The 25,416-nt window shown below is 43.5% G+C and overlaps 1 protein-coding gene and 1 pseudogene across 1 annotated transcript in view; both read left to right on the top strand.

Annotated features, from left to right (window-relative positions):
- Positions 1–11,852, top strand: part of SUMF1 (sulfatase modifying factor 1) — a 118,261-nt gene extending 106,409 nt beyond the window's left edge. The window contains exon 11 of the mRNA XM_036739658.1: positions 10,893–11,852. Within this exon, the coding sequence (XP_036595553.1) occupies positions 10,893–11,000 (108 nt within the window). The 3' untranslated portion in view covers positions 11,001–11,852. The remainder of the gene's footprint in view (positions 1–10,892) is intronic.
- A 9,472-nt stretch (positions 11,853–21,324) lies between these two features.
- On the top strand, positions 21,325–21,609 carry LOC118831818 (annotated as a pseudogene).
- Positions 21,610–25,416: the final 3,807 nt, after the last annotated feature.

Consider the following 25,416-nt stretch of genomic DNA (forward strand, 5'->3'; position numbering starts at 1 on the left):
GCTGCTAAGGGCCCTTCCATCCCTGAAATTCTGTGATTCTGCGGGTGCTTAAAGCTTGTATCATGCTAATTGAATGTAAGTGTAAGTGTAGGGTAATATTTCACTGGTGTAGTAAACAGACAATGTGCATTCTCTGCCTTGTTGCACATGATCTCAAAATAGTGACAGAAAAAAATATCAAAACTGAATCGGAAGGTGTGTGCCAAGTTAGAAGGGAGACAGCATGGAACAGTAGGAAGAGCCACAGCTCTGGGGTTTGAGGACCTGGGTTCAGACACTTCCCTGAGCAAGTCACTGGACTTTCCTGAGCTCCATTCTCCTCGCCTGTACAATAAGGGGGGTGGACTCCAGAGCTGTGACAGTAAATTCCCTCTTAAATGACTTGTTCGAGGTTTATACAGGGAAGTGTCTGAGGCAGGATTTGAATCCAAATCTCCCTGATTCCAAGCCCAGTAGCCTCTTCACTAGATCATTCTGTCTTTAAACTTTAAGATTATATGCATTGGGACAGCTGGGAGAAGTGTGAGGAAATTGTCTTACGTATGTTTAAGCCCCTATAATAGGCCCACCCTAAAAATAAAAAAATCATTTGGAAGTTGAAGGTGGTAAAAACTATTGACTTACTGTGAAAGCGTTTTTGAGAAGAGGTTGCATTTAGAACACTATGAGTTAATCATGGAAGGCCTTCCTCCTTTAGGTTCCAGCCTCCTAAGGATAGCATGTGGCCAGAAGAGCTGAGTAGAGCCCTCTTCTCTGGATTTGGATGTGCCCCTAATAAAATTGTGTCATTTCATGGCCATTCCTTTAGCCCGAACCTTCAGTAAAAGCCTTTTCCAACCCTGGCTTTAAGCTTCTTTTATAATAGCAGCTAAGTAAAGGCGCTTTGCCTTTATGCAGGTATTTGCCACACCATAAGGAACTCATTAGAAGCCTAAGGGAAGTCTGGGAAAGCAGCCATGATGCTTAGGTGGCCAAGGACTGAGGCTTTTAGATCTCGCCTCTACCCGAATAGCAGTCCTTTTTACACTGAAGAGGTAAAAGGTTGAGGGGTGCTGGGCACCCCAAAATATTGATGCACCGGGTCCTGCCGAAAGAATTCGACTCAAGCCTTCTCAGCCAAGGGAAAAGACAAAGTTTATTAGGGATTCACCACAACGGGCTGTCTCAAGAAATCCCCCCACCCTGTGACGCCTGTTTTCACAAGCGGGCCAGATTCAACCTACTGAATTAGATTGAATCTGAGCACCTTCATGGAGGCAAGATGGAGATTATATACACAAAGATTGTAGGAGGGATTGAGGGGTGGTCTGGGGTGACTAGAGGAGGGTTTTAGGGAGGGTCTTGAGGGGAAGTCCAAGGAGGGCAAGGTGAGGTAATGGGATTAAGGGTGGGAAGTAGCTGAACAACAAAGGGCGAGGCTAGGTAGAGATTTGGGCCTAATGATAATGTGAGGCTTGTGGCCTTAGGGGAAGGCCAGATCCAGTTGGAAGATTCAAGGACAGTTCAAGGGGGCTCCCAGAGACTGTATTCCAGATTCAAGGGGGTTCCCAGAGACTGTGCCCTCATCATTCCCCCCTCAAACATATAGGACCCAAATTCTTTTGGGGTCAGGGACGAAGATCTCAGCTTCTGAAACTGCTTCCTGCTAGCAAGGGGTGTAGATCTGTTCCCGGCTTGATGGGTCCAGTTCAAGGGGTCTCGATGAGTCCAGTTCAAGGGGTACAATCATCTGGAAGTTGATGGCTTGGAGTCTGGAGGAGACAAACTTGGCGAAGAGGTTAAGCAAACAAGCAGCAAACAGACGGTACAGGAGTACAGAGAAAGGACAATATCCCTGGTGGGAATTAAAGATGACTATTTCATACCTAGCTCCCCTAATCACTTGTTCTTTGTACCACACTGCTTCGGGGTTCACGAGTGTGTAGCACATCCAAATTAGGTCGGGGGTATCTAAGAACAAGATTTGATATGTGGTGAGCCTGTTGTTAGCCAGCCACTGGTGGCGATCTGCTTCCAGGGTGCTCTGGCAAGTCAGAGCTTCTAGGGGCAGGTCTGCTGGAGGCTTAGAAGCTTCCTCAATTGGAATGGCTGTAGCAGCCAGAGAATCTAATTGTTTTGGAAGACAGGGCTTGTGGTCAAGTCCTAAGGACTGGGTTAGGACTCCTAAGGCCTGTCCTCTCCTTTCATCAACATAGAGAGTGAAAGGTTTTTCTAGATTAGGTAAAGCTAATGCTGGAGTGGTGGTCAGTTTAGTTTTCAAAGTCCCAAAAGCTTGTGCTGGGTAGGGGCCCCACTCTAGAGGGAGTGAGTCGGGGCCTTGAGTGCCAATTAATGGTTGCAGTCCCTCCCAAACCTTGGGCTTAATTGGATATTGAAGGCTATGGAGGGGAACTATGGCTGGGGTGGCAGAAGTAGCTTGCCCAGGAATTCCCTGATCCCAAACAATTGGCTCAACCTTCTCCCACACCTCTGAGGGAACATGGGGAGGTCTGGTAAACAGAGGGAAAAGGGAGTTATGAGGTTTAACTAGAGAAAATTGGCTTCCCCATTTCACCATCAGGTCCCTTCCCCAAAAGGGGGCAGGGCCAGAGAAGGGGTGTTCAGACAACAGATCCTTGATGCCCATGACCTGATGGGTCGAGGGGCATGTGGGGCCAGAGCAATTAGTTAAAACAAGAGAACATAGCCGTGATAAAGTGGGTAACCTTACCTTCTGCCTCGATTTTGCCCAGGGCTCCGCGAGAGAGGTGGAGAAAGTGGGAGCACAGCCAAGCCCCAGGCTTTCCCCTCCTTCTGAGTCTTGAGAAGACTGGAGGACAGGGTACTGGGAGGAGGCTCTACCACTTTTCCAGCCTCGGGGACACCTCCAATGTCCCTCCTGGTTACATGCTGGGCACGGTCCTAGAGGCCTGGATCCTGGAGGCTTCTTCCAGGGGGGCGCCCTAGAGGGGCACTCCTTAGACCAGTGACCCTTCTTGTGGCATCGAAAGCAGGTTTCCCCACTGCCCGAGCCAATGAGCTTCCAAGGGGGCTCCCTGGAGGGGGGCTACTTGGGTATGTTCTCTGTCTCTAGCTCTTTCCCTGAGTTTCCTTTCCTCTGCTGCAACTAGGTCTCTATTGTTGAAGACTCCAAAGGCTGTCTCCAGCAACTGGACCTGAGGTGTTTGGGGTCCCATTGCCAATTTCTGCAGTTTCCTCCTAATATCTGGGGCAGACTGATTAATGAAATACATGTTAACTATTGCCGCCCCTTCAACAGAATCAGGATCCAAATTTGTATACTTCTTAATAGCTTCTACTAGCCGGGCCTGGAAAAGAGCAGGGTTTTCTTTTTCTCCCTGAGTAATTTCCCTGATTTTTTGAAAATTTATTTGCTTTTGAAATGCAGTTCTTAGGCCTTCTAACAGGCAAATTACCATATGGTCTCTCTTTTCTCTATCCTCACTCCTTTGATAATTCCATCCTGGGTCACTAGTGGGAACAGCAGCTGTACCTGGGGGGTATTTTATGGGGTTATTGCTAGCCAAACGATCCCCAACTTTTTGGGCATGTTCCCAGATTCTCCTCTTCTCCTCAGTGGTACAACAGGTAGAGAAAAGGATATGCAAATCATACCAAGAAAGTTCAAATTGCAGTGACAGATCCCTAAAACCCTCAGTAAACTTAGTGGGATCTTCTGAGTATCTCCGCAGTTTTTCTTTAATTTGAAGGAGATCTGAAATGGAGAATGGAACATGCAATCTCCTTGTCCCAGCAGGGGAGGCAGGCATTTCCCTCAGGGGAAAAAGCCTTGAAGGAGCTGTGAGACCTGGAGCTTGGGGCTGAGGTAGATTAGACTGCAAGGCCAGGGCATTTGGCTGGCAATGGAGAAGATCAGCTAGTACCTGAGCAGGGGTAGGTGTCGGAGAGGGAGATACCAAAGAGTACCTGAGTGGGAGCCACCTCAGAGAGAGGGACCAGGGGAGGAGGTACTGCCTTGGGAGCAGAACCCGAGACTGGAACCTGAGTAGGGGTTGCCTTTGGGGTAGGGCCCATGGTGGTAGATACTGCAGGGCCTGAAATAGGGGCAGGCTGTGAGGCCAGAACCTGAGTAGGGGTCCCTTCAGGGGAAGGGGCCACGGAGGGAGGCACCTCAACAAGACCGTTGGCTGGGACCTGAGCAGGGGTCACCAAGGCGGGAGGGGCCATGGGAGGAGAGGCAGGGTAGGAGACTTGGACCATGAAGGAGGCAGGATAAGAGGAGGATTGCACTACAGGAAACCAAGAGAAAGAGGGGACGGCCACGGAAGGGGGAGCACAGGAAACAAGGGTGCTCCGGGGAGGTTGGGGAACAGGAGGAGGGGCTGGGGTTGAAGCCCTGGGGGCCATAAGGAAGGGGTTATCCAAAATATCCTGTTGACCCCCATTGCCCCTTTGTGGGGGAGCTCTAGCTACGAGCATCTTACAGTCTTTTCTGAGAACGGGGTTCCGAGAGAGCTCCACGAAGGTCATTATGTAAGGAATTTCTGTCCATTTTCCTTCTCGCTGACAATATAAATTTAACTGAAAAAGAGTATTATATTGTAAAGTCCCAAAATAAGGCCACTCCTCATGGCCTTCTAGGCGATATTGTGGCCAAGCAGTATTGCAAAGGTATATCAGCTTTTTCTTTTTAAGTTCTTTAGAGAACTTAAACTTTTTCCAATTTTGTAAAAGACAGCCTAACGGCGAATTTTTGGGAATCGAGGAGGTTTGACCCATTGTGTGCCCAGGGGGCTGGAAGTCCCTTCCTCTGCAAAGAGGATCTAGGAGTAAGCCTCAAAAAGGAACAAAGCAAGACAGGAAAAAACAAACACAAAAAGGTACCTGAGATTTTTCCATTCCCTAGCACTGAGAGAATTGGGAAAATTGGGGGCATACTTCCGGATAGGGCGTCCGTCCTTGTCCTCTATGCTTCAGAAGGTGTGCCCAGGTCCATGGCCTTGAACATAAACCACTGGACCGAACTGAGAGCGTCAGGCTGAGTCCAAGACAGCAAGCAGCTGTCTGACCTACTGGGACCTGGGAAGTCAGGCCCGAAAAGCACTTCCAAAATGCTTGGAGAGCGAGAAGGGGTTAGGGTTAGGGAGAGGCTTACCTTCCAGTCTTGGCTGGAGAAACACTTGAGATTAGCAGTCGTTCCCGGCCAACGCACCATAAATGAAGAGGTAAAAGGTTGAGGGGTGGTTGACACCCCAAAATACTGACGCACCGGGTCCTGCCGAAAGAATTCGACTCAAGCCTTCTCAGCCAAGGGAAAAGACAAAGTTTATTAGGGATTCACCACAATGGGCTGTCTCAAGAAATCCCCCCACCTTGTGACGCCTGTTTCCACAAGCGGGCCATATTCAACCTACTGAATTAGATTGAATCTGAGCACCTTCATGGAGGCAAGATGGAGATTATATACACAAAGATTGTAGGAGGGATTGAGGGGTGGTCTGGGGTGACTAGAGGAGGGGTTTAGGGAGGGTCTTGAGGGGAAGTCCAAGGAGGGCAAGGTGAGGTAATGGGATTAAGGGTGGGAAGTAGCTGAACAACAAAGGGCGAGGCTAGGTAGAGATTTGGGCCTAATGATAATGTGAGGCTTGTGGCCTTAGGGGAAGGCCAGATCCAGTTGGAAGATTCAAGGACAGTTCAAGGGGGCTCCCAGAGACTGTATTCCAGATTCAAGGGGGTTCCCAGAGACTGTGCCCTCATCAACACCATCTCTGAGAGGTAGTTAGCTGGCTTTTGCTTGAGTATTTCTAGAAAGGGAGATCTCCATCAGCCCCATTGGTTTTCTTACTTCAGGCGGAAATCTGCATCTATACCTTCTTCCTGATGCTTTAGGTTCTGGCCTTTTGGAACGAGCATTAAAAAGTCTGATTGTTCTTGCACTTGACAGGCCTTCACCTACTTGGAAACCACTTGTCACTGTTCTCTACTGAGTCTTCTGTGCTGCAGGTTAAACACGATCCATTCCTTCCACTGATCTTTGCATGCCATGTCCTCTCACCAGCCTGGTCACCTTCATCTGGATGTGCTCCAGCTTGTCAGCATTGTCTCGCGAATCTTCTGGGTTTATGTGAATATATAATTATGACAGAGATGAGGAGAAACAATTTGAATTGGGAAAATTAGAAGTTCCTCTTGGGAAGTGAGTCATGAGACAGGCCATCTTCACATACATAATTTCACAGGGACATAAAATAGTACATGTTAACTCTTCTGCCTAATAAATTGTTGTATCATTAAGTATTTCTTGATTTTATAGGAAAATAGATTTAGAGTAAAAGAGACCTTAGAAACCATCTAGACCAGTGCTTAAACTGTTGAGACCCACAGTTTATGACATGCTGAAGGGGTCCTGAGGGGAAAAACTTTAAGAAGCCCTGATCTAGACCATCCTCCCTGATTTTACAGATAAGGAAACTGAGACTCATGGGGGTTAAATGATTTGCCTAAGGTCAAACAGATAGTAAAAGACAGAGCCAGAATTTAAACCTCAGTCTACTGACTCCAAATCCAAGACCCCCATTGTACTGTGTTCTTTTTATGGTCCATGTTCTTTACTGTATCAGGTTTACACTTCTCTCTTGGTTTTCACGGCCTTTATAACCTGTCCTGCCTTTCACAGAACTAATAGAAAAACTCCCCACATTCCTAGAGAGCTTTAAGGCTTACAAAGTTTTTTTTGTTTCCTAACAACCCCATGATGTAGGTGCCATGGGTACTGTTGTTTCTATTTTACAAATGTGGAAACTGAGGCTAAGAGAATCAAGTGATCTGTCCAGCCTCACACAGCTAGTAAGTATAAGGGCCAGAATTTAAAACCAGGTCTCTTCTGACTCCAAGTCCAGTGTTTTTCCCACTATGTAACACTGCCTACCAAGACTCTGAAAGACCCTTATTATTTGGCAGTGCCCTGAGAACACTCTGAGAGTAGCAAGATAGTGAGGCTTCCGTTGGAGTTAGATACATGTGTACCCTCTGATCATTTGAGAGTTTCCTAGCCCATCAGGACAAGTATTTTCCTTGAAATATATCTTCTAGGTCTGATTATTTCAGACACGTTTTCTCTTCATTCTTCCTGTGCTAGCTAGAGAATTATTAGCATTGCATTCCTTCTCAAGGAAACAAATTTGGATTATGTGGTTCCAGTAATCATGCCTGTGTGTGGGTAGGGGCGGGGGGAGGATGTACCTACCCTAGAGAATTTCTGTGTCAGCTTTGGCAATAATTTCTCTGAACATTGGGAATGTGCTACTTTTGTGAGAGAAGTTGTTAAACCTGTACATTTGGCCTGTTTTCACAAATCACAAATTATCTTTTTCCAGTTCCAAGGTTAATCTCCTCATAACTCCTCTGTGCAGTATCATACAGTGTTCATGACCTCTTGTTTAAGAGAGAGCCAAGTTCATCGTTAAGATATTTTTGGTGCAGAAGAAAAATGATTTATTGCCACACTCGGGGATTTTAGCTCAAAAGGCAATAAATATCAGATGAGATAATATATGTAAAGTGCTTTGCAAACCTTCAAGGGCTGTACAAATGTCAGTTATTATTATTTAGGTTGTGGGAGGCTTGGGGGATGGAGTTCATAAAAGTCGGAGGGATCTGGAAGCTTTTGAAATGTTCTGTTTGCAAAGAATTTACTATGTACTCAGCATGGTTGTAGGTGATAAAGAAGAGGCCTGAGATGTGATCCCTGCCCCCAAGCAGTCTTACAGTTTTGTTAAGGAGCTGTTAACATGAAATAGTAGTAATAGTGTAAGGCAATATACAATTAAATCCTCAGCTGGCTGGTAGGGATCTTAAATGCCTCTTCATTTGTAACACAGTCCTGCCTCACTTAAATCCAATTCTCTTGGAAGTCATGGCATTACCTTCCTGATGTCATGACAGCCTTATTTTTTTTATAGAATTCTAGGTTTCTCTCTCACCTTATGCTTAGTGGTACTTTATATTAGATACATTCCTCTTTCTTAAAAACAGTCACAACAAACCCCTTTATCCATTTTCTCATTTGATCTTGGCAACTATGGTGCTAGGTAGGTGAGATGTTTTATTATTACCATTTCACAGGTGGAGAAATCGAGGATCAGAGAGGCCTGTAGGAATTATGTGATATCCCAGAGTAGAAGAATCATGGCTTAAACACTGGTTTTCTGACTCCAAGCTGAATTTGTGTTCTCCTAGGTTAACAGTGCCTCTCCAATCACTGTAACGGCCGTGGGTGGAAGGATCCGGTTGGGACCTATCATCTTGGCATTTTCTGTTCCCTCTCCTGTTCTTTTGCCCACCCTTGAACTGTGCCCTTCCTTCTATTTGTGCTTTGAATAATTAAGAAAAAAAATAGATATCTTTTAGAGATTATAAAAACTTTACACAGATGATATTATTTGAACCTCTGAACAACCTTATGAAGTAGTGGGAATATTATTATACCCATTTCTCAGATGAGAAAACTGAAGGGCACGAAGAAGTTAAGTGTTTTACCTCAAATTAAATAATTGACATATGACAATCAGGTTTTAAACTCAAGTTCTGACCCCATTGTATCACTGGTGCCTCATGTTTTGCTCTGGTGTTGAATTGTTGCCTCCTTCTTCCCTTGTAGTAGGCCTCACCAGGCCTCATCCCTGACTTCAAGAAGAGTCCCTCTTGTCCACAGGCTCTCCCTTCGTTACCGACTTAGCCCACGAATGTTGAACCACTATGAGGGGTGGCCCAGCCAGCATGGAAGGGAAGTGGGGGTAGGGGTGGCTTCCTTTGCTAATTAGCCCCTTCGAGGCCTGCTGTCTTTCTGTGGCCTATTGCCAGTTCCAGTAAATGCTTGACCAGTGGTATAGGGAGCCAAAGCCAGGAGTGAGTGCAATTGGAGCTTTTGCTTTTGATGCATTCAGTGATTATCCTTTGTAGTCACATTATCAGTGATCAGCTAGGACAGTATCCATTTTGCTCCTATCTCTATGGGAACATCTCACATCTCTCCCCTTCTCCCTACTATATAAGTTCTGGCACATTCCATTTGGTGAGGCATCATGGCAGCTGTCCTGAGGTGGCTCAGTGAATAGAGAACTGAACCTGACATCAGGAAAACCTGATTTGTGTGTGCGTGTTTCTATGGGCAAGCCACTTTAACCACTGCCTGCCTCAGTTTCCTCATCTGTAGAATGAGACTACCACCACCACCATCACCCGTCCTTAGGGCGGTTGTAAGGACACAGTCAGATGTTTGTAAAGTGCCATGTAAATGCTAGCTGTTGTTATCTTTCCAGGCCTGCTGTGTGCTTTAAAATTTCAGTTCAGTTCATCAAGCATTTACTCTATGCATTTCACTGTACTAAGCATTGGGGGTGCAAAAGCAAACATGAAATAGTTCCTGTCCTCAAAGAGCTTATATTCTGCTGGAATAGATATATTCTACTGGGATAGATCCTTATGCACAGAGAAGCAAACGCAAAATGTATACAAAGTGATTTGTAAGGGGGTCATTAGTAAGGGGGTGATGATAGGATGGGCGAGAGGGGAAGATGTCTGAAGGACAGAATCTCAAGATTATATTTGCATCAGTGTGTTTTGCTCTCCTGATGCAAATTTGCAGGAGCTTTCTACTTTGGGATAACAGGCAAAATTAAATTAGAAGCTTGACCTATAAAGAGCATCCAGACACAGGATCTGAATCCTGTACTTAACTTCTCAGCATGTGGTGGAAGGGTGGTGTTCTTGGCATTCCCAACTGGAACAGTTTTAGCACAGGAAGGAACTTTAAATCTAGTCAAGAGCCCAAAATGTGTATACATTGAGAGGTCACCAGTCACTCCCAATTTTGTAGTTGAAAAAAACAAACGTATTGGTTACATAAAGGGTTATTTCCATTTGGAGGTGTTATTTTGGGTGGTGACCAGAAAAAAAGAGTCAAAGGGACAGAAGGTTGGTGGAGAAGATGTCATGAATTCAGGGTGAAGGGAAGAAGTAGACATGTAATAATGCCTTATCTGCATCTAGTAAATGTTTTGATTTTAATATCAAATAATTAAAAAAAAGTTATTGGTGTGGACCTGCGATTTCATTCTTATGGAGAATTTCTGGTGTGGAAACTCACTCCACTGATACAGGTAGCTGCCTTGTTTATAACTTAGTTTTTTAAAGGGTTGCCTGGGATGCTGAGACTTTGCCCATGTTCACATAGCTACCTCTGTGTCAGAGGCAGGACGTGAACCCCGATGTCCCTGATGAAAGATGAGCCTCCCTCCTGGATGCCTGCCATGTTGGCCTCTGTAAAACAGTGTGATTTTTCTTTCCTCTGAAGAGCACCTTCTCCAGGGAAGATGCCATCAGCGTTCTCACATTAGCCTGGTGACCTTGGGCAGGTCACTGTGCTCTCAGGCTTAGTTTCCCCTTCTTGTCAAATGGGGATAATACTATATTACTCTCGCCAGAGGGCTGTGATGAAGAAAACTCTAAGCTTTAAAATGTGAAATGTGTCTGAATTATTGAGAAGGCATTGGCTTGGCAGTCAGAAGGAGCTGGGTTGGAGTCCTGGCTTTTCTCCTTGCTGGCTAGACAGCCTTAGCTAGTCTAATGGGAAATCTGTGGACCTCACTGGCCTTCAGTCTCCTTTTCTGCAAAACAAGAAAAAATAGGGCTAAGTGCCTTCTTCTGGCCCTAAAGCCCATGCTTCCTGTATATGATGGAAGGCATGATCAGTTTCAAAATTTTTACATATTTGGTGAAGGTCAGAGAGATAAAGTTTTTATGTTAAAAGTATTTTTTAATCTAAAAACATAAAGTATTTGTGTTAAGGTATTTTTTTAAATTGAGTGTGCTTTGGCCAATTTAGAGCCTTTCAAACAGAGTAAAAATGGATTTTCTCTTTTTGTGCTCAGTCTTATTGTTACAGGTACCGCTGTGCTGCCCGCAGCCAGAACACACCAGACAGCTCCGCTTCGAACCTCGGGTTCCGCTGTGCTGCCACCCGTCTCCCGGGTACATGATAAAAGCCAAATAGGGGAGGAGGCCTTGTGTGCTCACCAGCAGAAAAATGATGTCCAGCCTGCACTGGGCATCTGAGAGAGCTTTGAAGTGACCAATCTCTAGTCTGATGAAATTGCCCAACTTTTGGAAGTTTTCTGCACCTACTAAGCTGCCAGCCAAAGGACCCTTCCTTCTCTGCAAGACCCAATCACTGACACAGGGTGTTAGTAGCCAATGTTTTATTATTGTGGTGTGTCTTTGGAGAGACCTGCAATTTTATTGTTATTTTGGGGGGGGGGTGGTCTTTAAAGAGAAGACATGATTTCAGAAGAAGAATCTATGACAGATTTATTTTTTAGCTAAGATGTTTTTACATATGTGAGCCTTGTGGGATATTAATCATGTAAAGAAGAGTTGTCTTATGTCAGGCTTCATTCAGAGGGAGGCGGGACATAGTACTTTGTATTCATTAGCACTTTTTTCTTCAAGGAAATCCAAGGATGGTATATTGTGGTGGTGCCTCCCACTTGGGAAAGTGGGACAGTGGGCTCCCATTTAGCTCAGTGTCCTGAACGCCTGGGGAGGGGTGATTCTGTAGTGCTCTATCTTTTAAACATTAAGTGCCTTTAGTTTGGAGGGGCGGCTGTATACTCAAGCCCTGTTTTTCCTTTTGCCAGTCTTTGGTGAATGTGACATTTGAGGTCTGTAGTCAGTCCTTGTTCATTCTAAATATGGGAATGTTGGTGAATGGCCTTGAATGAACCAAGTTCAGATGAATCAAAGAATAATAGGACATCTTGTAGGCTTCGGAATAGTATATACTTTGAATTGAATTGTGCACTATTTTGAATAAATCATCGTAGGCTTAATGAGGCTTGAATTGGATCATTGTCTTTCTTAGGTCTCACTGTGTTTGCTTGTGAAGAGAAGAAAGATTCCTTACGTGATATTAATCACATAAATAAGAGTTGTCTGAGGTCAGGCTTCATTCAGAGGGAGGAGGCACATAGCACTTTGTATTCGTGACTCCCCTCTGGGAGAATGGGACAGTGGGCTCAACATTGGCAGACCACCGCACCACTGAAACTGGTTTCTTTTGTCAGAGCTTACGTGTCAGAGGTTGGCACGTTGTTCCCTTAGGCATTTGAAAGATCCAGTGAGATCTGTGCTCTCAAATGAGAGGCGGTGTTATGGAGTGGCGAGGAAGCTGTTCTTGGAGTCAGAAGACCTGGGTTCAAGTTCCATCTCTGACACATTCTTGTTGTTTAACCTTGGGGGAGTCACTTCACTTTTCAAAGCTCCCAGGCAACTTTCTTCCACTCTCAGTTGAAGAACACTTGCCCATTAGCATTGGTAGAAGGAGTTTCCTTAATGGGAGTTTCCCACACCAATGAAATCATAGACCTGGACCCAAAAAATGATCTCTGTGTTTTAGGCAGTGAAGATAGATGAGCAGAAGGCCCCTGGTGCCAGTTTTTCTCCCTGGCAGCCGCTGATGGCCTCCTGAAAAGGCAAGTGATTGGCATCCTGGACATGTTCACATCTGTTGGGAAGAAGAGTACTCACCACACTGTGTGCATCTTTACTTTCATCTCGTCCTAATTCTTGCATGAATTCCCACCATCAGTGGGGTGTCACTTTCCTTCTAGAAACATGGTCTGAACTTTGATAGGCTCTGGGGACCAGATTCATAGATTTTTTTGCCATAAACTTTGGCAAGTTTTTGATCTCAAGAAGAAACTTATTTTGCAATTTGGAATCGAATCATGGGTGTACATCATTGTTCTTTATCTGGAGACCATGAGTCTAGGAGAACAGCCAGTGTGAAACTAAGATTACCCAAGTGCTCCCACATTTACAGGTGACCTTGTGACACATGACAAGCGGGGGACAGTGATACTGAGAAGCAAGGGGATGGAATGGAAACAGGACCAGAGAGTTCAAGACCTGCCTTTGACACATGCTGACCATGTGACCTTGGGCAAGTCACTTAACCTCTTATTGCACCAGGTGACTCTCCAAGACTCCAAATTGAAAACATCTACCAATCTGCATTGCTATAGAGGGTTTATTCACTGGGGACTCCCTATACCAATAAAATCATAGATCCAAACAAAATTCACATAATGTACTCTATGTAACACGTTAGTATTAAGACTTATAACTATTTTGGAAAATCCTGTTTTTAATCCATGTTTGCCAAACGACTTCCAGGAAACATATTTAACATCAAGTCTGCTTTATTCCACATATTTGGAATACCCTTACTTTATTACTTTAGTTTAAAGTGGGAATAGATAATTTAATTCATCCTTCTTTAACCTCAGATACCTGGCACCAAATAAGAGGGACCATATCTGGGATTTCACTGCCTGTAGAGGTTCAAACAGCATAGTAACCTCAGATTTTCATTTTTTAATTTGAAGCTTTGGCATAAAAATGTATAAAGGTAAGTAATTTACCAGTCCATTCTGGCAAATCAATCAGTAAACATTTATTGAGTACCTACTATGTGCCAGGTGCTGTGCTAAGGATGCCAAACCAACCTGATGATCCACTTGTGTCTTCTGGAAGAAGTTGAAGGTACCAGGTAGGAATCAGTGAATAAAGGTGACTTAATAATTTGACTTGGACAGGAGTGGAGATAGTTTTTAAATGGAGAAAAAACTATGAAGGGAGTAATGGGCTTTCTTTTTATCAATGAAAGAGTTTGAGGATTCTATTGGTTATAGCTGAAATACTACTTATTCTTTAAAATTGGTCATATATTTCTACCTTATTTTACCACTTGCACATACAAATTTTTTCTTTATAAAACCCCCAACCAACTTAACTATAATGTCTCGCTATGATTTTGAAAAATGTGCTGAAATAAGAATTCTGGAATTTAACGTGAAACAGCTTTGTTAATCTCACACAAGGGGCAAAATTGATTGGCTCGAGTTTCCTGTCCTTAGCCTTCCTTTATCTTTAATGGAGACAGCCAGCAAACATTTATTAAATGCCTATTATATGCCAGGCACTGTACTAAGTCCAACAGTTCATCCCCTCAAGAATCTCACAGTGTAATCTTAAGCAATGAACTGGACCTAAGTTGGAGTTGGATAGTGAGAAATAAAATAGGATATAGCATGTGAATAAGCATACAATTAAACTTGTTTAATAACTAGCCATCCGAGCCTCACCCATATTAACTTGCTCTTCTGCCAAAGTAGTGCCTGCCACCTCTTTCCTACCCTTCCCCCCAAGTACCATACAGTTCCATCAAAGTTGTTGATTATGTGCTGGGGAATGGGGTGGACAGATTATTCACAAATTTCCATTGACTTGGCTTATCTTGTCTTCATCTTTAGGGACATGGGAACTTCTCAAGGTCAATCATAACAAGTAAGGGGCTTGGCCTAGAACTCATACTGCTTCTAGTCCAGTGCTCTGTCTATTAGAAACATTTCTCTTATTTTTCCCTCCAGAGACCTATAAAAGGACACAAGAGCAATGTTTCTACATGGAAACCCTGATTGTTGAGCACAAGCCTTCTGAGATTGAGATCCCTTCCCCCCTACCTCAGACAAAACAAAAAGTTACTCCGTTAAGTAGCAATTCCCCAGAACTCCAGCCAACATTCTCTGCCAGTTGGAAGGTCCTAGTCTTGGTCTGAAGGTAAGTAGTGTTGGGAGGAAGTGGGAAATGATGATGCCTTGTGCTTTCTGGCCAGTAAACTCCTGGATAGTAAGGCTTTTTTTCTTTCTACCCAAGTGTTTATCTTTGTGTGATTTCTTTTTATTTAAACAGAAGAAAAGTTTCCAAAGAATGGACCCAACCATGCTTGGTTGTGATGAATAAAAATTCCTGTTCACTATTTTTCCTTTTCTTTTTTAAAATTTCCCTAATACTTTATTTTTAATAATATTTTATTTTCCCCCAATTACAATTAAATTACAATTAATTTTTTTTTTAAAAAAAGGTATGCTTTAATCTGTATTCAGACACCATCAGTTCTTTCTCTGGGGATGGATAGCATTTTTCATCATAAGTCCTTCTGAGTTGTCTCGGATTGTTGTATGCTGAGAATAACTATCACTATTTTCTTGGTTTTTTTTTTTTTTGGGCAGGCAATTGGGGTTTAGTGACTTGCCTAAGGTCACACAGCTAGTACATGTGTCAAGTGTCTTAGGTCGGATTTGAACTCAGGTCCTCCTGACTCCAGGCCTGGTGCTCCACTCACTGCGCCACCTAGCTGCCCCTGTCACTATTTTCTTAGATGCTTAAAACAGCTAGGAAATGGTGGACACAAAGAGCGTCAAGCGAAGAACTGATGTCAGGCCTGAAGAATCATGAGCTCTTAGCCTTCTGCGTATGAGAGAGAAAGGGTTTGATTAATTTCTTATTAAAAATGGGAAGCCACTGGAATGTGAGGCATGTTCATTTCAAAAGCTTCCCCTGTTAGGATAGGAAAGTAGATGGGGATTAGTAAGGAGTTATTTTCTTGCTTGAAGTCATGAGTTTTAATCTGTTCCAAAATGTTTCTATCTGAAAGCTGGTAAGGGGCCATCATGAACTAGCCCTACAGTCGGGAGGGCATAGGATTGAGTCCCTCTGGGAATATTGCGGGCAGGATGACTCCCCAGACCGGGGCTCTGTTTTCTTCACTAGCTTGTGTTCACCTACTGCTTGACATTTTCACAAAGCTCTTTTTTGTGCTTTGTCTCCTTTGAATGCGACATTTCCATTTTACAGATATGAAAATGGAGGCCTAGTGTGTGAGTCCTTGAATTGGAGTCTGGAGAGTATAGGCTCAAAACCTAACTTTGGCATTTATGAACTCTGTGACCTGGGGCAAATCACTTGGTCTCTGTGAGCCTCAGTTTCCTCATCTGTAAAATGAAAGGTTTGGATAAGATGACGTTCTGGTCCTTTGTAGATCTAGAGTTATGCGGTGGGCTTGCGGGTGAAGGTGGAATGAACAACTAATGGGAGAGATCCCTTTTTGGCCTCTCATGCTTCTACCCAAATAGGGTGATAATGCTAAGTGCTGTGAAGCAAAACATCAGGGGAAAGGGTGAGATGAACTAATGGAAAATCAGGAGGGAAAGAGGCCACATGTTGTCAGGTGGCACTGATAAGGGATTCACCCGCGTCATTTCATTTGGTACTGATAGAGGAAGCTGTTCGGGTGTTGCTGGGAGTATTTTTTAAAAGAGATTCCATTTTGCAACCCCCTATGATGCTGCATTCTGAAAGTCTAGAAGTTTTGCTCCTGAAAAAATTACAAAGCGTCTTATTTTTATTCTTTTAAAAATATAAATAGGGAAGAATATGACTGGCGTCCTCCAAGGAGCAGTCTCACAAGGAGAGGCACAAGAAGCTGCTTCTAAGGCATGCCTGCTCTGAATCACAGACTCCTATACTATACTGTCCCAGGACAGAAAACATTCTGGTGGGAAGAGGTCACACCCAAGGGAAGAGGCTGCATTTAAAAGCCAACATGAGTCTTGTGGTCCATTTCAACCACGCAGAGCTACAGCTAGAACGATTACCATTCATGGGGCCACGTATGTGCTTTATAAACTCCTCAACTGCATTGTCCTGAAACTGTTCATTGAGGGGAAAGTTAAATAAGATGGGACTGGCAGCCTCTCTTTTGAATGTTGCTCACCTGAGGAAATCTAGGAGGCCCTGATAACTCCCTGGAAGAGAAAACCCCTCTACGTGTTCTGAGGGACAATAAGATGGTTCCTTACAAACAAAGCAAACCCCCAAGACCACCTTGCTGCTGCCCAAAAGTACGTGCCACCCCATCTAGGTTTCTGTTACTTTCTTTGCTGCCTGGGTTAGGGGTTAATTCTTTAAAGGAATATTTTGTGCTGTTCCTTTTCCTTCTGGTTAAGTCACTTGAAGAACTATTAGTTTATTATTTTAGGCAGTATCCTGTTTGGGACCTCATAATTTGAGAGGCAGAAAATCTGGATGGTTATTAACAGCTTGGCAGATAAACTCCATGAAGTGCTGGTTAGTACTGTTTATCCAGGAGCAAGGACAGTTCTGGGAGTGGAAGACAATGACTCACCATTCTCCCTCTTCACTGAGGGCAGAGAAGAGGGGTTATGTGAACCATGTCCTCTGACGGAGAAGAATGAGCTCTTGATCTGGCATCCGTTTCAAATCGTGGCCTGGAATGTAATAGCCGTGTGACCGTGGGCAAGCCACTGAACCTCGTGAAGCCTCAATTTCCTCATCTATAAAATGGGGATAAAAAACCTCAAATAACCTATTTTAGAGAGTTATCGTGGAGATAACAGATCTACCTCACAGCATCGTTCTGAGTATCAAATGAGATATTTGTCAAGTACTTAGCACAGAGCCTGGGACACTTAATAAATGATTGTTCTGTTCGCCCAGTTGAGGAAACCAATGCTGACAGCTATTAAATGACTTGCCAGGGGACACATAGCAAGTAAGTGTCTGAGGCCCTATGTGAAATCAGTTCTCTCTCACTCTAAACACAGCACTATCCACTGCACCACCTCATTGTAATTGGTCATTTTTGTACTTTTTGGTTGGGTCTAAATAAGAGAAATCTGTTAACTTGTGTGGGATGGAAAGTTGTGCCAATTTGTCAGCCTCCAGGGCAGGGGTGGGCAACCTGTGGCCTCAAGGCCACATGTGACCTTCTAGGTCCTCGGGTGCAGCCTTTTGACTGACTCCCAAGTTTTACGGAACATATCCTTTTACTAAGGGGGTTCAATGAAGTTTGGATTCAGTCAAAGGGCTGCACTTGAAGATTTAGAGGGCCACATATGGTCCTGAGGCTATAGGTTCCCCACCCCTGCCCTAACCAAAACAATGCCAGATGAGCCTAGAAAGCTTAAAATATTAGTCAGGGACTCCTGGAGCAGAGGAAACAGTTGAGGTGACAGAATCTCAGAGGCCATCTTGGCCAACCCATAGGTGAACAAAGGCCCCTCTGCAGCATGCTGGACAAGTGGTCCTCCAGCCTCTGCTTAAAGGTGAGTGGAAAACCACTGTTTCCTGGGGGGACTCATCCCACATCAGGCCTAAATTGTGCTCCTTGTAACTTTTACCCACTGCCCTTGGTTTTGTCCTAGGTTAGTGAATGAGGGCACCAACATGTGTACTGAGGCATGTCTGGGGGTCAACAATTAAATAGCTTGTTTTGGCTGGAGCCAACACGGGAAAAGTAGGAAATAAAACAGGGACAGTAGGTGGGGGCTAGTTTATGAAGGGCTTCAAATGCCACGCCTGACTTCAGAGTACTGGCCTTGGAATCACAAGCTCTAGGTTCTGATCCTGGCCCTCCTACTTTCCACCTAGGTGACTTTGGGTAAGTTACCGTTTTGGGACTTGGGTTCATCAGCTGTCAAATGAGAGGATTGGACTTGAAGTCCTTTAAGGTCCTCTCTAGCTTGAAATCAATGATTTCATGATCCTGTGCACAAAGATTACGCTACTCTGCATAGTTTGTTAAAAGCCATTGCTTGCCACATTCAAAAGGAGTCATCTGTAAAAAATTAAGAGGCTTCTTGGATGTCAAGGTCCCAGAGTTGGAAGCATGTCAGTTGCAGAGATTGTACCAGGTAGGCCTATTTATTGTTTGTTTTCCAAATCTAGGACAATTTTCATTTTTTTTTTTTAAATTGGAGTGATGAAGGAAAAAAGTAAGAGCTTATTGTAAGGGAGGGGAGGGGAGAGGAGAGAATAGCATAGGAAATATGTGCATGTACTTTCCATATTTTGCTCAAAGGAAATCCTGTATTTTAAACTGTCCAGGCCACAACAACTCAGTAATGTTCCAGTAATCACTAGTCTTAACACAGCAGTCAGGCCAGTCTTAGTAAGATACCCAAGGTTAAGATTACAAATCCTCATAGGCCAGTGTTTCCCTCTCCTCCCCTTTCTTCCAAAGAATGTGACCTCTGTGTTTGCAAAGTGATTATGTTCTGGCAAAACAGGTGCTTGTCTGGCTCGCGGTCTCGCTCTCTCTCTCTCTCTCTCTCTCTCTCTCTCTCTCTCTCTCTGTCTCTCTTATCTGCTGAAAATCATGAAGATCCAAAGGTGAATTATCAGCTCCACTACTAGGCCAGGCACCTCACCCTTTAGATAAAGTGGAAAGGAGAGATTGCGAAAAAATGTGAAGGAAACCATTTTGCTGGGTTAGGCCTGTTAAATCGCACTTTGGCAAAAGGTTATGGTAGAAGGGCCCTGATTAGATTAGGCTTTCCTTTGGCCGGGCTTTGTGAAAGGAAGATCAAGTTTCCTACCCTCCACAGTCACTGCTCTTCATGTTAACAAATGAAAGTTGATTCCTAAGACCTAGTTCAAGGGTTATGTTGATTGAGAATCCTGCCAAACTTTAGCTTCTCTTCCTTAACCCTCCTTCATTCCTGAACTAAAGTCAGGCCTTTGTAAAAGCTCCCACTGTGGGGATGAGGTGGGGGAGGGCACCATGTTTCTTTTTATTTCATTCCCAACTGATGGACACTCATTTATGCAAACACAAGACGGGGTGTGGGTACAGTGCTGCCATGATATGCCCTATTGTTACTAAGCACTGCTTAGTAAAAGCTCTTAATGAAGCCCATACTTTTGTATACATCCACAGGAAGTAACTACTTATTTCTCTTTCAGATTGAGTTTAAGCATAATTGCATGTGTACTCCCCCTAGTGGCCACTTTGTAGTTTTTGAAGAATGAGTTCAAGCTAAAGAGAGAATTTGCGTATGATCAGAAAAAGCCCATGGACTTCAACCCCTTCAGTTTTACCATATGGTAAAAATAAAGCATAGGTTGGAAGCCGCTGCTCTGGGATTGGAACCGAGGTCCTCTAACTTCAAATTTCCTTTTCCACTACATTATATTCTCTTATCTAGAATTCACATTTTTATAGTGTTTTACAATCAATGAATAAAGCATTTATTAAGCATGTTTTATGTGTTAGCTGCTGGGGGTATCAGGACAAAGATGAAACAGTCTTTGTCCTTAAGGAGCGTGTACTCAAGTCAACTGACCAAACACTCCTCACTGCTGCCATGCGAGGTAAGTGCAGTACAATATTGTCACTTCTGAGTTAAATGTGAACCCAAGGGTCAGAGTGGCTAAGTGTCTTAACCAGGATCGTACATCTAGCTGGTGGCAGCCAGGACTGGAAACTGGTTCCTCTTTGGAACCTATTTTCTCAAGAGTTGTCTTTTCTAGAAAAGTTTACAGGATCACAGAACTCAAGGGTCAGCTGGGCCAACCTCTGTCTAAATAGAAACCAATCCCTGCTATGACATCTTGACATATAATCAGCCTCCAGCAAGAAGTGAGTGGGGGAAGGGGATTCTATAAGTAATTGAAGCCTAAGACCAGAAGTGTCCCATAATGCCGACTTGACCTTCGAAGTCCACTTGGAATGCTTTTGCAATAACCTAACCCTGGTTTTATTCAATGTAGCAAATGCTGCTTCCTCATTCCATACCATGGTCACCCATTGTCCTCTCAGTCTGTGGTGGCTTCCATTATAGAAACCACTGCTAGCATTTATATAGTGTTCTTAAGGTTTGCAAAGTGCTTTACATATATGGTCATTTGAGCCTTAGAGCCCTGTAGAGTAGATGCTGTTAACATCATTTTAAAGATGAGGAAACTGAGGGTCATAGTGATGAAGTGACTTGCCCAGAATCACAGAATGTCAGAGGAAATATTCAGACCCTGAAGCCTAGCGCTCCATCCACTGCTCCGTGATTCTGAGGGACCAAGCGCTATGGAAGGCAGGGCCATCCAATCTTAGGTTTTTATCGAAACAATATACAGTATATTTTGATTTGCCGTTTTAGTGAGAGCTCTGTGGTAACTCGGCTTCATTTACTAAAGCATTTCTGTAAATTTTTATGTCTGTAGGCTGGCCACATAAATTGCATTGCAGGCCGCATTTTGGACAGCCCTGATGTAAGGCATAGAATAGTTTTATTAAATGATAATAAGCGTACAGATTTAGCAACATGATGTGAATCTCCTATTGTTATGTGGGTGGGATGTGTGTTTCAATTGCCATTTGCACATACAGAAGGACTATGGAATATAAGTACTGATTCAATGTTCAAGGCATGTTAAAAGCCCACGAAATGCCAAGGCAGATTTAGTGATCTGCTAAATAACCTCAATTTTGACAAAAGAGCTGCTCACTCATAGGGGTTACCAGTGTCAAAGAATGCCCTGTACAGAGTGCAAATAGAAGACAGATTCCATACTGATGGCATAGTCCTCCAAATACTTCTGTTAGCTGACACTTATACCAACTAAATCAAGTCCCCAAATCCATAAAGTTTCCTTGATGAGGGACGCCACCGAGTCAGGCCGGAGCCGCTGCCGTCGCCATGACCCGCGGTAACCAGCGTGAGCTTGCCCGCCAGAACATGAAAAAGCAAAGCGATTCAGGCAAGGGAAAACGCCGGGATGACGGGCTCTCTGCAGCAGCCTGAAAGCAGAGGGACTCGGAGATCATGCAACAGAAGCAGAAAAAAGCCAATGAGAAGAAGGAAGAGCCCAAGTAACTCTGTGGCTCATGCCCAGCTCTCTTGCCCGTCGACCGTGTGCGTGGAGCCAGTCCTGTCACGCTCTTGCCTCCTCCTGTAGCGCTCACAGGTCTCAGAACTGATGGCATTCCCTTCGCCCTGTGTCTGCAGTGGGTTCCCTCTGTGCATCCTTCCCCCCAGGCAGCCTTGTTCTCCTCCAGGGCATTCCTGGGGGTGAGGGGGCTATCCTCTCCCAGTGTTTTTTATTCCTATGGGGCTTACACCAGAGTATTAAAAGTAGCTTTGTAATTCCAAAAAAAAATAAAATAAAAAAAAAGTTTCCTTGATGAAATGCATAGTCATTTGAAAGAGATCAGTCTAGCTGTCCATGCTGAAAAAATTAAGTGGATGAAGATCCAATTCGGACCAATAAACATGAAGTACCTACTATGGGTATGCTTATTGCCTAGTGCCCAGATGATGTGTAGTTGGATGGGCAATCTATTGAGTATATGTCTTGAACAAGCATTATAGACAGACTTTCTAGAGGGGTCCATGATTGAATAAGAATCATGTTGGACACTTCCTGGGAAATTGTTTCCAATGGTCCTAAGCTACTTGCTTACCACTAGTCCTTTTCAACATCAGCATTCTTCCATTGATACCATAGGGCTATGAATCGGGGAGCACCAATCTTAGAAGAATCAACACTGCAGGATACGCAAAAGGCAATCAGTTTAGAACTGACTAGAGGACAGCCCTGTTCAATGGATAACATTTCAAAATGAGTCAGTTCTTTCCTATGGCCTTTTAGAGATGGAGGAGAGGTTCAGGGAAGACAAAACAAAGACAACTAAGAATGGAGAAAGAAGTGGGAGGCTCTGAAGATTCTGAATTTAATGAATTCAAATCATGCTGCATGATTTCATCCTTCTGGGACTTAGTTTTCACATCTAAGATGGGTTGGACTAGAAGTCTAAGGAACCTTCCAGCTCTAGCATTCAGTGAATCTAGGAAGTCTTTTCACTGACCTTTATTATTATAATGATCCCATTAAACACAATTCATAGTTCTTGGTCTGTTATTTTGGCCTTAAGCAACAGCCCCAAGCTCTAGTAATCATAATCTTTATCTTGGGGCCTGATCGAAACCAAGTTGGATTCTAGAGTTAGCTAAGAGGAAGCAACCTTTCTTAATGGCAAGGTTGATTCCTTCCAGTGGTTTTAGACTTAAAACCTCTTCATTCACTAACCTAATTTCACAAAGGAGGTCTTTTAATATTCTATTTTCAAAAAAATTAATTTTGACTTATGTGTATGAATGCCTGATCTGGACTATCCCACAGAAAGTTGAGGACAGCATAGAGTTAGGGTGGGTTTTTTATTTTAATCCCACAAATCTGTTTTCTTAATTTTTTTCCTTACATGAAATTCATTTCTGAATCTTTTACTCCTTTTCCTTCCCCACTCGGTGAGTCTTTTCCTGTAACAAAGATTAAAAAAGAAAAAGAAAAAAAACTTCAGCAAAACCTATTGACACTGATATCTGACTATATATAATATTCCACATCTGTAGCCCTCATTCCTTCTCTCCTCACCCCAACCCCCACCCCCAATTTGGAAGTAAGGAAAGCAGCAGCATGTTTTCAAATAATGAACTTTCCTCTGACAAATATCCATCTATGTCATAGGTGCCCTCTCAGGAAAGATATTGATGTTGATGATATGAGTCACAGAAGAGAAGACAGGAATTGGCAATAGTGAACTTTGAGTGGCAAAAAGCCCTCTTCCACATGAGTTTTTGCAGAGTAAAATAAGTAGAAATTAAGTAGAAAACAATATACATGACTTTGTAATAGTGGTGAGATACAGTGGTGAGCAGAGATGTTAGCTGAATCTTTTATTCTCCCACGCAGATATGTATTCATTACCTAGATGAGTTTCCCTGTAAAAACATTCCCTCTCTGCTCTAAAAACCTATAATGATAGAATCTATAATATTCTTCATTTTCTAGCTCAGAGTCCCCAGTTGTAAACATTGTTCTGACAAGACAGCTGTTAGATTTATTATTTTTAGTTTACAACACTCGGTTCCACAAGTTTTTGAGTTCCAGATTTTCTTCCCCTCCTTCCTTCCCCCCCAAGACAGTATGGAATCATATATATGTTCTACATATATCTTTGCATTAAACTTATTTACATAACAGTCAAGTTGCAAAGAAGAATTATAACCAATGGTATGAATCAGAGAAAGAAGAAACAAAGCCAAAAAAAAAAAAAGAGAAAAGAAAAAAAACGCAAATAGTTTGCCTCAATCTGCATTCAGACTCTGTAATTCTTTCTCTGGATGTAGCTCACTCTTTCCATCATGGGTCCTTCGGAGCTGTCTTTGAACCTTGTATTGTTGAGTGGAGCCAAGTCTATCAAAGTTAGCCCTTATAGATACCCTGTGTTTGTAACCATGTATCATGATCTCCTGGTTCTGCTCCCCTCACTCAGCATCAGATCATTTAGGTCTTTGCAGGTTATTATGAAGTCTGTATCTTCCCCATTTCTTATAGCACAATAATATTCCATTACATTCATATACCACAAGTTGTTTAGCCATTCCCCAATTGATGGGGCATCCCTTTGATTTCCAATAATTTGCTATCACAAAAAGAGCTGCTATAAATATATTTGTACATATGGGTCCCTTTCCTATTTCTGTGATCTCTTCGGGATACAGTCCTAGAAGTGGTATTGCTGGGTCAAAGGGTATGCACACTTTTATAGCCCTTTGGGCATAGTTCTAAATTGCTCTCCAGCATGGCTGGATCCATTTACAACTCCACCAACAATGTAATAGTGTTCCAACAAAACAGCTGTTTTAATTCTCTTTCCTCTTCTGGGATCATCTCCTTTAATTCCCTCTTTCAGACTGCATCCCCAGGCTAGCAAAAGCCTGTGGTTAACAATGTTTATAAACACAAAGTAAAGCTTTTTTTTTTATCTCACATTGGCTGGAAGTGCAGGGGTCATTCTTAGGTCAGATCCCATTACCTATTAGCACAGTGGCTTTAATCTGCTACCTTTCTGTTACTTGGGTCAGTTTGCCCCTCATTGGGCACCCTGGTAGCCTTCTACTCCCAGGGGCTCACTATATTGGTGCTAGCCCTACTGCAGCTCAGAACTGAGCTTAAGCCATGCATCAGCCTCAGCCCCCAGTAACAGGGATTACAGATGTGCCACCTGGTCAAAATAAACAAAGCCAAACAGAGGAAGGCAAAGTTTTAAGAAAACTTTTTTCTGTGCTCAGAGGAAGAAGATTCAGATACCGATGAGGGAGTCCAAGGGGAAGATGGAATACAGAATTACTGACTTGGGGGGAGGCGGCATCTGTTTCAATACGGTTTGTGCATGATTAGCCCACACAGTTTTGCTCTCAGAGTGCTGGCACTCATTCCTCGAATCGGCTACCCCAGCCTGTACTTGACCATGTCCAGTTCTGTGTGGCTTCTCAGGACTTCCCATTCTTTAGCTACATGAGGAGCTGGGCTCTCGCCTGGTCTCCCTCGAAATGAGTGTTCAGCTTTCTTTTAGGGGCACTCTGGGAGCAGATTCAATCACTATTCAGAAGCACAGGCAGGCCTCCTTTTTAATTCAGCCAAGGAACCTGTCTGCATTTCATAAAAGAATCATCAGGCGTGGCCACTTTTTTCAGTTAGTTTAGTACCTTGTTGGCTGGCCCCTTGCTTTCTGCAATCCTATATGGGGCTGGGGATTAGGACCGACTCCCCTAAAACAATTATAAAAAAATGAAAATGGAAAAACCAAACCAAAATGAAACAATGCCATGTAACCATGATGATCAAAGTACAGGGAAAAAATGAGAAAATGTACCTTTCTCCCTCTTTTCCAAAAAGGAGAGGACTGTGGATATG

The sequence above is a fragment of the Trichosurus vulpecula genome, chromosome 9 (genome assembly GCF_011100635.1).
Source record: "Trichosurus vulpecula isolate mTriVul1 chromosome 9, mTriVul1.pri, whole genome shotgun sequence".
In the NCBI taxonomy this organism is placed as follows: Eukaryota; Metazoa; Chordata; class Mammalia; order Diprotodontia; family Phalangeridae; genus Trichosurus; species Trichosurus vulpecula.